Source organism: Anguilla anguilla, chromosome 12 (genome assembly GCF_013347855.1).
Source record: "Anguilla anguilla isolate fAngAng1 chromosome 12, fAngAng1.pri, whole genome shotgun sequence".
Taxonomy (NCBI): domain Eukaryota; kingdom Metazoa; phylum Chordata; class Actinopteri; order Anguilliformes; family Anguillidae; genus Anguilla; species Anguilla anguilla.
The window spans coordinates 21,606,868-21,619,586 of record NC_049212.1 but is presented as its reverse complement, the minus strand read 5'-3'; the positions used below and the strand labels follow the sequence as shown (position 1 = coordinate 21,619,586).

Genomic DNA, 12,719 nt, shown 5'->3' with positions numbered 1-12,719 from the left:
ATGTTTGGGACATATTTATGTAACATAAATGAAAGCAGTCATGTTTAGTAATTTGTCACTTTACATGCAATGACTGCTTTAAGTCTGTATGCTCTGCCTCTACTACAGCCATCTTCAGCTCCTGCTTGTTCTGGGGCCAGTTGCCTTGAGTTTTCTCTTCAGCATGTGAAACCACATGTTCAATTAGATTCACATTGGGTGAATGACTCCACCAGTTAAACAGCTTAGAAAAACCCCTTTGATGCTCTAGCAGTATGTTTGGGGTCATTAACGTGCTGTAGGATGAAGCGCCATCCAATGAGTTTTGCGGTATTTGGTTGTACTTGGGCAGATAAGATGCTTTTGTACACTTCAGAATTCATTCTGCTGCTGCTATCAGCAGTTGCATCATCAATGAAGACAAGTGAGCAGTACCTGTGGTAGTCAAAACCATGACACCCCACCACCATATAACCTGGCAATCTTATATGTGTAGCTGACTAGTGGTTTGTATCTTCCACTGTAGCCTCTGTAGTTCATGAAGTCTTCTGTAGACAGTAGTCACTGGTGCATCCACACCTGACTCCTAAAGTGTGTTTCTGATCTGTGTGTCAGACAGGTGTTTGGGGGGGTTTTCTTCATTATAGAGAGAATTCTTCGGTCATCAGTTGTACAGGTTTTCCTTGGCCTACTAGGCCCTTTGCAATTACTACTACTCTTTCTTCATCATGATCTTCCAAACAGTTGATCTTGGTAAGCCTAAGGTTTGGCTTATGTCTCTGACAGTTTTTTTTAAATTTCTTACAAGGCTTATTTGGCACAACTCTGGTCCTCATGTTTACAAACATCAATATCTCCAAAGGCAATCAAAAGCCTAGAATTAAGACTAAATCTCTCTTATACCTGCACTAAGGAAGCAAATGAATATACCTGACTCCTCAGAAACACCTGTTAAATAATTTGTCCCAAATATTATGGTGCCCTAAAATCAGGGAACTATGTATAAAAACTGCTGTAATTTCTACAGAACAAAATGTATAAAAATACCATTTAACAAAAGCTGCGAATGTGCACTTTAACCACTGTGAATTGTTTGAATTCAAATCTAAAATTATGAGGTACAGAGACATATCAAGAAAAAATGTCTTTGTTCTGAACATTATGGACCTCACTATGTATGTGTGTGTGTGTGTGTGTTTGCTTGTATGTGTGTGTTGATTCACTGCAATCAGTCAATACCTGATAATTTTCTAGATTTTCATTTTAATACCCACAATTCCCTACTTGTACATGATCACTGTACATATACGTTTCCCATGCAGTCAAGATTTCCCCAGGCCATAGGAGCTAGATAAGGAACTAAAAACCGCAGAATGACAGTGGTCCATGAGAAGATTATTTGGCATAGTGATAACTGTCCTGTATGCCCTACTCTCATAGAATTTACTGTAAACGCTGATCCTTTGAAGCATGTTATGTAAGCATTTGAGCCTATAGTACAGAGTGCATGTCACCTTAATCCTGTCAAATCTATTTTGGGTCAATGTAGCAACAAAAGTGTGAACAGCTGTAAGACGTGGCGATAAGTCCAAAGGACATTAAAAGTGCAGCAAAGGAATTTGTCTGGACAGAGGGGATTCTCTGATACATTCTATTACTTGCATTGGTACTTGCATTATCGGCATGTTGGAGACAGTTTTAGGACATGCTGTTGGAATTTACATTGAATTTATTGAAGTCATTTTCCTACCTGCTTTCATAAAAGTTATTCTTCTCAAGGCTGCAAGAGACTGTGAGATGCAAAACATGGTCTTAACTGAAGAACTAAGGTTATAAACTGAATTGAAAGCCATGCAACGTAAGGGAAGATGTATCTGATTCTGTCTTCAGTACAATTTATCTCTGTGAGTGTGACAAGTGAGATGGGACCGTATATAGGCTACTGGAGGATCAAATCCAGCAGAGGAAACAAGGTTTTATTTTTGAGCACAGTGCCTCATAGGATTCAATAAGCAAAATATTTAGTATTTTTAGCTCTAATATGTAAAAACACCATCTGCTGAGTAAATAATTGCAAGGCAACTTTTGTGAGATGAAAGTGGGTTAACAAGAGGAGCCTAACGGTCGACAACACAGCTGAGGATTTGTCCTTGAGTGTTTAAAATGTGCTGGTTTACCCATGGGACTTGTTTTGGCTCGTATGTGAGTGTGTGTGTGTGTGTGTGTGTGCGTGTGCGTGCGTACGTGCATGCATGCATGCTTGTGTGGGTGTGTGTGTGTGTGTGGAGGGTGGAGGGACGGGGGTTGGCTCAGTCTGTCATAACACCTTGTTTGTATGTGTGTTGACCCTGTGTGGCAACAGCCACTAACCCCAGATGAATAGAGACACTCAGAGTCTGCAGTGTATTTTATCTTTGAACTCCACTAGCCTCAGACTTCATCTGGCTTGAGTGTCATTGTTGAGGACTTTAAACCGCAGTGCATTCCTTCTCATGGCAGTTTCCATCCTGTTCGAGTGTCTTGATACTGATATATTGTGTGCCTAAAAACAGCTCTCTGGAGGTTGCCGTGGCTGCAGTGGAATGGAGATTCACTGCAACACCTTCAGAAATTCTGGAACAGTCTAGCGCAGTGCAAATGGACAGAGATTGCCGTTGAGGAACTGACAGAGAGCTTGTTTCATAAGCGACAGGCCTCGCCCCTTCAACATTTTTTGCCGTGACGATTATATAAAGTCTCACTGAAATTGAATTTCATCCGATATTAAGCCCTCGTAAATCAAAGTATTACTTGCTTGTGGGAGAGTACAAATGGAAGTGGAGCACTTGTGGTTTATTTTTGTATTTGGGTATCGGTCTCAGAGCTGATTTTTTGCCCACCAAAAGGCACTTCCCTAAACTTGGAAAAGTACAAGGAAAAGCAAACAGTGGAATTGAAACTCTTGGGCCATGTCCTTGCAGACATTAAATAGAGGTATGCCTTAGAACAGGTTATGCAGCTTCCAGACTGGGGATTGCTGTTGAATTTGTGTCCCCACTGTTGGCTACTGTGCAAATCACTGTTATACAAGGCTAACCAAATTGATCAAGCAGGTTAAGCAAGGGGCTGTCAGATTGTCCAGATACCAGGCTTCCAAATGAATAAAATACAGAAACAAAAACTCAACTCTCAAAAACAGAAATATTTAACTGTACATGGTCAAATAAGCTAACAGCTTTTCAACATAAACATACAGGACTATATGCTTAAAAAATTAATGTTTTTTAAACAGTAGACTTCTCAAGGCTAATTAGATGAAAAAAAACAGAAGTACAAAAATCGATCAACTCAACAGAAGTTCAAATGCCATATTCTGATGCCTCTCTGTCCTGCCAATGAGAAACAGCCGCACCCTGTTAAATGCCCAACTGGTCCCTGGTGTTCAAACTTGGTTTAAATACTTGTTGTGTGACATCAGCACATCATGTGGTGGCAGGCCGCAAGCTGGTCCCAGCCCCTCTGCCTACTTTAGGGCCATGCGGGCTCGGATCTGCCCAGATGGACTAGGGATAGAGGGAGAGTGCCACCAGGAACTGCCCACTGCTGAGGGTCTCTACTTTGCCAACCACACCGCCCCGTGCCCCCTGCACACCCAACCCCGACTCCAACCAGGTGAGCGGATCCACACTAGGGAGAGCAGCCTATCTCACTTCTTGCACAACCCACCTTCAACTGCCTTTCTCATCAGCACATTGGTTTACTTTTTGAACAGCCACAGGTACACACTTTTATATAATAATAATAATAAGAAGAAGAAGAAGAAGAAGAAGAAGAATAGTATGCTGTCTTTTTGTAATTAAATAAAATATTCATATTAAAGGTGTTAATTTAAGTGTATATGTGATACATTATTATGTTCAGAGAACAGGACTGCACTTTTTCAATTGTTCTGCTGTTTACAGCTGTTGCCATAATATTGTAAAGCTAAGATACATTTGTTTCCAGGATTCCAAACATAGTTTCCAAGTTTCAGGTAACCAAACAATAATATAAAAATGAGAGTGGAAAAGGATGTTAATGCATACGTTTAATTTATGCAAAAACACAAATCAAAATAATTTCTGTAAAGTTTACATATCATAATGACTATATTTGCGAACAGATAATCTGAGTGTGACAGTGCCAATGCCATTATTCAGGCTGTAGAAAAGTGATATCTTGGCAGATTCAACCCACAAGTGGTTGTAAAGACATTGAATGATGTGTCCCTTCAGACAGGCTGGGACAGGTGTGGGCTTTCAGGGTCCAGTGGAAAATCCCCCAATAATTTGTGGGATTTGTGGATTGCAGGGCTTATTTTTAGAGACGTGCCCTCTATCCGCCAAATTGGCAACAAAGGGTAGGGTCGTCTATCAACCCTTGTCATAACAGAAGGACCAGTTATGTTCTTCACATCTCCTAGCATTGACATATCAAATTTTTTAAAAGGGTTTGTTAAAAGAGCTATAGCATTTGTTTGAAGTTTGTCATCACACCTCTTTATGCTTGATTTACAGTCAAGTGCCATTTGTGTAAGTGAATAGTATAATGTTTTTATTTGCATTGCAGCCATGTCCTGGATGCTACTGATAATGCTTTCTATTTTATATATTTCCATATAAATCATCTTAAATATTGGAAGCTTCTAGAAATATTGAAATAAAGGACTGAGACTTATTTGAACCTTAATATTCAAAGCCTTAACCATGATAACCAGCCCAGATAGCTGCTGTGTTCATTTTAATCCCTTACAGGCAATACATCTTGATTCTTTTTCTTGCTCATACCCTCAGATTGTGCCATTAGGACAGAGGGAGCTCTCTGCCTTTGCCTTGAGTGACGCCGGTGCTCGGAGTCCAGCCTCACTGCAGACCCACCCCATCGCCCCGCCTCTCCTCCGCCCGCCCCCGCTCTACCTGGCACGATGGATCGCTCTGTGCAGGAGCTCTTCCTCAACTTCATGATCGTCTTAATCACCGTGCTGCTCATGTGGCTTCTGGTCAAGTCCTACCAGGACGCATGAGGTCCAGGATGTGTTGGGTGGGAGGAGCATATTTTTGGCTAGGATCCCCACCCAAAAGCCATGAGAGGAAGCCTTGTGGGGTGTCAGGGCTTTGACACGGTGGCACAGTGTCGAGATCCAGCACGCAATTGCTCATACACTGTCTCATCCTGAGCCTCTAAATGTTTAATTGCTTTTTAGATTAGTGTAAAAAAAAGAAAACTCAGAATTTCTAATTGAATTTTGATTATGTTCATTTTAGAAAGTCAAACTTCATCAAGTTTAAAATTATTCATATTGTGTTTTTATTCTTACTTTATAGTGCAGTAAATTTATAAACTAAATGTATAAACTATACATGAAACAGAAATAAACATGTTATTCTGAATCCGAACATTCTGTTTACAGTTTTTAAAATAAAAGTTGTCATCTTTAATTGTATGATGTGTGTGTGTTTTTTGTCATTCCATGGAAAGGGAATCTGTCCAAAAAAGACAAAACCAGATTTAATTGTAAAAGTACAGTTGTCTTTATAACAGTTCCCTTCATGACCAGCAGAGGGTTAAGAGATTATATACATTTTGAAAATCTCCTCAGTGCCTAAAAAGAACATTAATCTGTAAAGTAAACTATCTTCTGCAATTTGCATACTGAATTATGTATTAATTGGTATTGATGATGTTCATTTTTCATAAGAAAAACATTTCTCATGACAAAGAGAAATTATTTAAAGAAAATGTAAACTTGAAATATAATCAAATCTTGGCACTCTACAGTGCTGTTGTCTACTATATTAATGATGCATTTATCATATTTACCACAGTCTTCAATGTTTCTGTATTATATAACCGAATTGTTCTTGAAACATTACAAGGCAAAATGTTATACCTAATTCTTCCAATAAGATTATGGCTCTGTGAATATATTCAATTTGAACCCAATCTGGTTCAATTTTATAAATGTGTACCTTTTGCAGTAGTTAGGTAGCTGTATGGGGCTGCTGTGGGTTAACTATTGCTTTTAGTATTCATAATCCCCTACAGTATACTGCTGCATGTGCAAGTTTTTTAGAAACCTCAGGTTTCAGGTAGCCTACACCTCACTATCTTGTTTCACTATGTAATGTGGGTGGGGTGGGAAGGAAGGAGCAAAACAGATATCATCTAATGATTCTAGAACATTCATCGACTGTGATGACATTCTAAACACAGTCAAAACAACTCACTGCATAAACAGATGAATCAATTTCATCTGACATTACATTCCAGGCCAGAACACTTACATTATTAGTAAATGTGTAGCAGCCATGTGCAATTCATTCCAGGGTTTATGATCTGATATATGTAATACATTTCACTTTATCACTATTCAGAATTTTTTCACTTGCTATCCTGCCAGGCTTCTTTTGGATCTGCTCCCGTGTGTTATTTTCCTACGTTACCCAGCACTACTCTCACTACCCCCCTTTGTGAGAAGGGGTGTGGTGTACACGGCCAGCTAGATTGACACTGACAATAGCTGGTGCACTCCCCTCCTGTCTGTGACACCCACACACCCACTGAAGTGTATGATATATACGCTCTATGGTGACATGCGAACCAAAAGAAAAAGTTATAGGTTAAGCGAGAGGGAGGCTGGCCCAATCCCCTGCCACATTATTACATTCTGGAATATTTAGACCATGAGTGTGGCAAAAATCATTATGTCCTCTTGATAAGTGACTGAGTTCCCTCAGTAGGAGATTTTCAGAAAGTTAATTAGTGGGTAATCAAGGCAAAGCTCCTGGCTTGTTATCCCTAAGAGACTGAAACGAGTATTTGATACTTATAGTTGGTACTATAGTGAGATGAGGACCCTCTCATAATACATAAACACTCTCATGCCTGCTGTGGCAATATCACTGCATGGTGTCATATTGTCCACAGAACAGAGTTTAGCTGCAAAAAAGTGAAATTCTGCACAAAACAGGATAATAGGACCTGGGGATGTATTTATCATCATGTGCAAAAATGTGGCTCTCCCAAATTTACAATTCATATACAATATTAAACAAATAGATATGTGAATTTATGTCATTTATTGCAGTGGTGATAAAAACAAGTGTGATCATATGAATGATACATGATATTGTGCCTGTAGAAATCCATGTATAGACATGTACAGTATATGAAGGATGAAATTTAAATGCTTCTTTTTCCATAAAGCGTAAGTCATTGGAGTGTCATTAATGTATACATGTGTCCACATTGTCAAGCAGTAAAGTATAGTATGGGGAGACTTTGGCAGAGTGACATAGAGAAGAGAGCCCATACGACGCCCATATGAGGCTGCAAAAGGCATTAAATACAATAGGCACTGAGAACTACTGCCACGGGCTGTGCAACATTACATACATTAATATACAGCGCTAAAGCATACTGCATACTCCACCAGAGTAATCAGATGTATCCTTATATCAGTGCATACGTGCTCAGAGACAAAGAGTAAATCTTGAGTGATACATCTATAAACAGTACAAACACAGATCAAACCAACTTAAATGAATCCAATACACTGTAAATAAACCAACATTTTAAAACGATGTCTATTGAAATTATACCTATGAGTGTTGTATGGGGTCTGTTGTGATAGTAATGGAAACAGGTGAGAGCGAAGGCTTCAAGCCTGCGCTGGTACATGTTCCACTGTGGGAGGAGCCATGAGATGATTGGCAAGGGAGGCGACCATGGCAACAGGCCAAACTCACAGTCTCTGCAGCATTGAGAGAGCTAGGATTGCTTTGTAAGTTCATATGTCTCTGCTGAGCTTCAATACCTCAGAGAATTTATGAAAACTAATATCCTTTCCATATATTCATTTGGAAAAGCATTTTTCTTTTCTGAAATTCTGCACTTTTCTTCTTTTTTCCTCAAAAAGTCTATGAACAGGAACAGGTTTCAAAGCCTGATATGTAAGACAGCAAAATAAAATAAAGTTCAAGTAAAAACATGTGGCATTTAAATTTTTTGGAAGTTTGCTTCAGCATAGCTTAGCTCGCATTCAGTAGTAGGTTAAAGTATGGAGTCAAGACTAAGGAGTCAAAACGGGATTATCTGGTTAGTTAGTAAGACACATTACATTGGCATTCATAGCATTGATGTGGAGGGATACGATACAGCTTTGGTCCTGTTAATCTCACTGGTCAGCCTTCCATGGGTCCCTGTCGCGGTTGAAGCGCATCACCTGGCAGTGGAATTCCGTCAGTGCCCGGGGCATGGGTGACACCTCCTCCCACTCCGAGCGGCTGCTGTGATACACCTGCACCTCGTCTGTGATTTCATCCGGAGAGTAGTCCCCGCCCAGGATGTAGATCTTGTCGGAGATGCCAATGGCCCCCGCGTTGAAGCCGGCACACTCGAAGGACCCCTCTCCCTTCCACACGCAGGTCTCCGGGCAGAAGCTGTAAACCTTGTATGTGGAAAGGTCGCAGAGGTACAGGACGTCGTTGACGGGCACAGCTTTGACGAGCGTGGCGTGGAAGAACTGCCCGAACTCCGCCACCAGCTGGCACCACTGGTCAGTCACGGCGTTGTACTGGAAGAAGCAGTCCAGGGAGGGGTTGAAGACGTCGGAGATCTCCACCTCTGACCCCAGCGTGTAGATCACGCCGTTGCAGGCGCTGGCCTCGGGGTAGTAGATGCCCCTGGGGAGGGGGCTGACAGACCTCCAGTCCCTGGACAGGGGGTCATAGTACTCCACGTCCAGCAGGCTGCGGATGCTCCGGGGGCCCCTGGTCTTGCCCCCGATGACGTAGATGCGGCGGAGGGCTGTGACCGAGGTGTGCATGGTGCGGGGCTTCTTCATCGTCGGCACTTGCGTCAGGCTGTTCTGCGCGGGGCAGTAGCACCAGGCCTCGTCCGTGGCGTCATGGAAGGGCTCGGCGATGTGCAGCCGCACCGCCCGGCAGCAGTTTCCCCTGCAGCCGCCCGTGAGGAACAGGCTCTCCCCGAACCCGGCCAGGCTGGAGCCCGGGGGGTCCGTGATCAGGGCCTGCGGGAGCTCCTTCCAGCGGTCCGTCTCGATGTTGTAGCAGAAGGTGTGGCGGATCTCGCCGTTCTCTTCCGTCTTGTGCACGTAGATGTAGCAGTCGGTGGTGGAGGGCCTGGCGTCCAGGAAGAAGCCGCTGAACTCCCGCAGGTTGGCAATGGCACCCTTGACCGTCTTGGCACAGTCCCCGTCGTCGGACAGTGGGCCCTCGGACTGGCTCACCTCCTCCAGGATGGCCATTGGCAGCTGGTGCAGCCGAACCAGCAGGAGGAGGTCGGGCAGCAGCCGCCGCCGGCCCTCCGGCTCATGATCGGCCCACCGGAGGAGCGCCCTCAACACGGACTCCTCGTCCGGGACGTTGAGCTCGTCAGCCCCCAGGCACTTTTCCAGAACGCTGACAGTCATCTCCAGGAAGTCCGAAGTCTTGGAGAGGCTGTGGAAGTTCTGGACGATGAACTCCATGGCGTGCTGGTGGAGGCGCGTGGAGCCATAGCCTTCGGCGATGGCCAGCAGCTGCAGGCAGTTGGACAGGTCCAGAGTCTCGATGAGGAAGTCACTGCAGGCTTTTGAGAGAATGGAGACCTGCAGGAAGGAGGAAAGTTGGAAGAACATGTCCACGTTGTCCTCCGTGATCTCCGTTTCACCCGAGTAAGCAAAGTCCAGAAAGGCCCGGATGGCTTTAGGAGACAGGTGACTCATGGTGACACTCCCATCATCACGTTCTCTCATGTTGACCTCGAACATGGCCCTGCAAAGAGGGAAGTACACATGCACAACAAATCTCAGCTAGTTGCATGCATAAAGCTCTATACATACGTGCAGCTTTATATGCAAATAAGATACAGTGTCTCAAGCTGAATGTTACGCTTGTATAATATTAAGGTTATAATACAAACTGCAGCAAAAAACACTTAGTCACTTAACCCTCTGTATGCAACTCATCTCAATACAATAGCCACAGTATAAAGTATTGATATAGTACACATAGAACAAAGAACAACAGTACAACAGTGAGATTGCATACTGCACCAGCTGAATGTTATCCAGCATTCACATACAGATCACAGTGAATCTATGTCTCGTGTCCTGACCCTGAGCACTCTGCACTCATTGAGCTCTTACCTGAAGAAGTCGCTGCAGGCTGCTAGCACACAGCGGTGGCACTGGATGGTCTCGCCTCTCACCAGGATGCTGAAGTCAAAGAGGAGGCTCCTCTCCCTGAAACCTCGCAGCACGCTGAGAATCTGCTGGCCGTGCACCTCCGAAACCAGCACCATGGACCTCCGCTCCAGGGCTCCGTTACACGCCGCCCCGTTAAACGTACCCTCGCGCTGCCTGTCCATCACTCCCTGACCTACAGCACACAGACATGTCAGCTGGCAAAGCCATGTTTGCCAATGGCATCTTAGTGACACAGACAAACCCCTGAGAGGGTGAGGTGAGGTGGGGGTTGAGTCACCAAATGTACTTCTTGATTGACCCAACTCAAACCTTTCTTACTGCTCTCAGACTTGGGTCAAGCTGGGTCATTGTAACAGACTAAAGTACCTGTGTATAACGTATTAGTCAGTGGTAAACCAGATTAACGTGGTCAACAGTGACAGTCGAGAACTGGAGAGTATTAACTGGGTTTGTCTGTACATAGATACAATGCATCAGACTCTCCCTAAAATCCAAACATTGCTGCAGGATTTCAAGCAGTAACTGATTTAGAACAGCATCTGTTCTGTATGCTTAGCTAAGGGTCCTTTTAAGCATTCGCATTAAGCATTAAACTTCATTCGCAAAAACATGTATAATACCTATTAACTTTTTTGTCATTGTCATGCAAAAACCTTGTATCTAAATTTTTGAGTTTGAGGTAGAAAGAGCAAACCAGCATCATGAGCTATGTATTTTAAATGTTTCGTTGCTCTGTAGCTAATTATGTTTATTTCAAAACACCATGTAAGTAAAACATGAAATATAATGCATTAATTAAACAGTTTTCGCATTTCATGAAAAGTCTCCTTTTTTATGGCAGTCATGATTTGTAGCACCTCTTATTGATCTGTGCTCTGTGGCCCCACAGTCAGGACACACTCATTGTTAGCCTTGGTTCAACCCCAGTCAGAACAGCAGAGTCACTCACACCTTATGCGGCTCCTGACTCATATTTTTGCACTGCAGCCAGGTCCAACTGACTTGGCTCGACTCTAATCTTCTGGCTAGGCTATGACCTGTACATGTGTCTGGAATTTTTGCGAATCGACACAGATACAGTATGTTTGTGTTACTTTAAGACTGCATGATAAAATATCGCTAATAATAATAATAATAACGATGATGATGATGATGCGTTAAGAATCAAGTCATGTGAAAATAGTCCAGAGATTTTCTTTTCAAAATCCTTATCTAGAATTGCCTTTTTATAAAATGCCCTAATGCATCCTAATAAAGTGTCATTAAATGAAAAAGCTAAATTAAAATCACGCTGGTTCCGAGCACAACGTATACCACTCTGTACAAACTATGTACTGACCACCTGATTTTAAAGCAAGACTGGTGTCAGTCGAAGCAGACACTTGGGAAAGAAAACGGGAATTGCATATAGCCCACGTGTTACTGGTATGGTGCTTTGCACAGCAACCATTCCATCGTTTCAGGAGGGAAACATTATTAAATATTAAATACAAAATGTCTTTTTAAAAATAAATACATGCAACTTCTTTATGTATACATCGAACTTGTAGATCAATTGCAATTTTACGTCATTTACCTCGAATAGTCCAGCGAATTGTAGTCCCAACGTTATGCTGCCTTAAAGAGACAGAATGAAATATTGTCAGATCACAATATGGAATATATAGGGAAAAGCAGATGCAACCGGAACACTGGCATGCTTTAACAATTATGAGTGTGCAGATTGTTCGTGGAAGCTGAAAATCTTGTTGCAAATGTAAAGTCATTTCGTTAGTGGCAATAGGTTGCAACGGATCAAGCGTGACTTCGAAACGCGACTCAGTTATTATTTCTGAAAATAAATAATTATCGTTGTATCTCCATGTTTATCTAATACAGCTTTCGTGACTTGGTTTCATTGCTAAAAAAAAATAAAAATAAAAGGAAATACGGTGCCTTAAAATAATTAAATTAGCTGACTGCTGTAAAGCCAAATATTAAATTCAAGCGAGACAAACACAATTATAGGAATTGTTCAAGATATCATTTTCCCGTGTAAGAATAATCAGACGCCTTGAACACTACGGCACTTACTTACAGTTTCAGCACCCCGGACAGCAGTCACTCCGCCTTGAAGAATATACCGGAAGAGCTGGAGAGTCGCAGTCAATGGGCATGACAAAACCGCGACACGAGGATGTGATGTCAAGCTTCATTTGCACGGGCTTCCTGGCAGAGACCGAATGAAGTCCGAAGTGCTTACCTCATTGGTTTTCTAAAAGCCTGTATTCCGAACGGCATCTATCAGCGTTACCAAAAAAAAAAAAAAAGAATGCTCACGTTCTCATTTATGAATTAGCTGATTTATGCACCCCAAATTTATTTATTTTCTATTTTATATATATATATATATGTTTTGAGTGTCTCCGTGGATTCAGTACCATCTCACTGTTTTATTAGCAAATATTTAAATATGTCTAGCCCTTACTGGAATGACTCATGTTTATTGAATATTAGTGGATGTAGATCTTAA

General features: G+C 42.3%; 2 protein-coding genes across 6 annotated transcripts; one reads left to right on the top strand and one right to left on the bottom strand.

Annotated features, from left to right (window-relative positions):
- The first annotated feature begins 3,454 nt into the window (after positions 1-3,454).
- LOC118208821 (sarcolipin) lies at positions 3,455-5,216 on the top strand. The gene is made up of 2 exons (XM_035383729.1): positions 3,455-3,630; positions 4,791-5,216. The coding sequence occupies exon 2, from the start codon at positions 4,922-4,924 to the stop codon at positions 5,018-5,020; it is 99 nt and encodes a 32-aa protein (XP_035239620.1). The 5' UTR covers positions 3,455-3,630; positions 4,791-4,921; the 3' UTR covers positions 5,021-5,216.
- A 1,841-nt stretch (positions 5,217-7,057) lies between these two features.
- kbtbd3 (kelch repeat and BTB (POZ) domain containing 3) lies at positions 7,058-12,394 on the bottom strand. 5 transcript variants are annotated; one of them, XM_035384220.1, is made up of 5 exons: positions 12,285-12,394; positions 11,784-11,824; positions 11,159-11,256; positions 10,148-10,379; positions 7,058-9,773 (listed from the first exon to the last, which is right to left on the bottom strand). In XM_035384220.1, exons 4-5 carry the CDS (start codon positions 10,366-10,368, stop codon positions 8,174-8,176), a joined length of 1,821 nt encoding a protein of 606 aa, XP_035240111.1. In that variant the 5' UTR covers positions 10,369-10,379; positions 11,159-11,256; positions 11,784-11,824; positions 12,285-12,394; the 3' UTR covers positions 7,058-8,173. The 5 variants fall into 5 exon arrangements, with proteins under 5 accessions (XP_035240111.1, XP_035240109.1, XP_035240112.1 ...); XM_035384218.1 differs by lacking the exon at positions 11,159-11,256; XM_035384221.1 differs by lacking the exon at positions 11,159-11,256 and having other exon boundaries at positions 10,148-10,374.
- Between the last annotated feature and the right edge of the window lie 325 nt (positions 12,395-12,719).

What these genes read in the sequence shown, in the direction of transcription:
- LOC118208821 (XM_035383729.1), top strand. Translation starts at nt 4,922, where the DNA reads ATGGATCGCTCTGTGCAGGAGCTCTTCCTCAACTTCATGATCGTCTTA.
- kbtbd3 (XM_035384220.1), bottom strand. Translation starts at nt 10,368, where the DNA reads ATGGACAGGCAGCGCGAGGGTACGTTTAACGGGGCGGCGTGTAACGGA. An exon ending in GCCTGCAGCGACTTCTTCAG is followed by an intron (nt 9,774 to 10,147) that starts GTAAGAGCTCAA and finishes CCCTCTTTGCAG; the next exon opens with GGCCATGTTCGAGGTCAACA.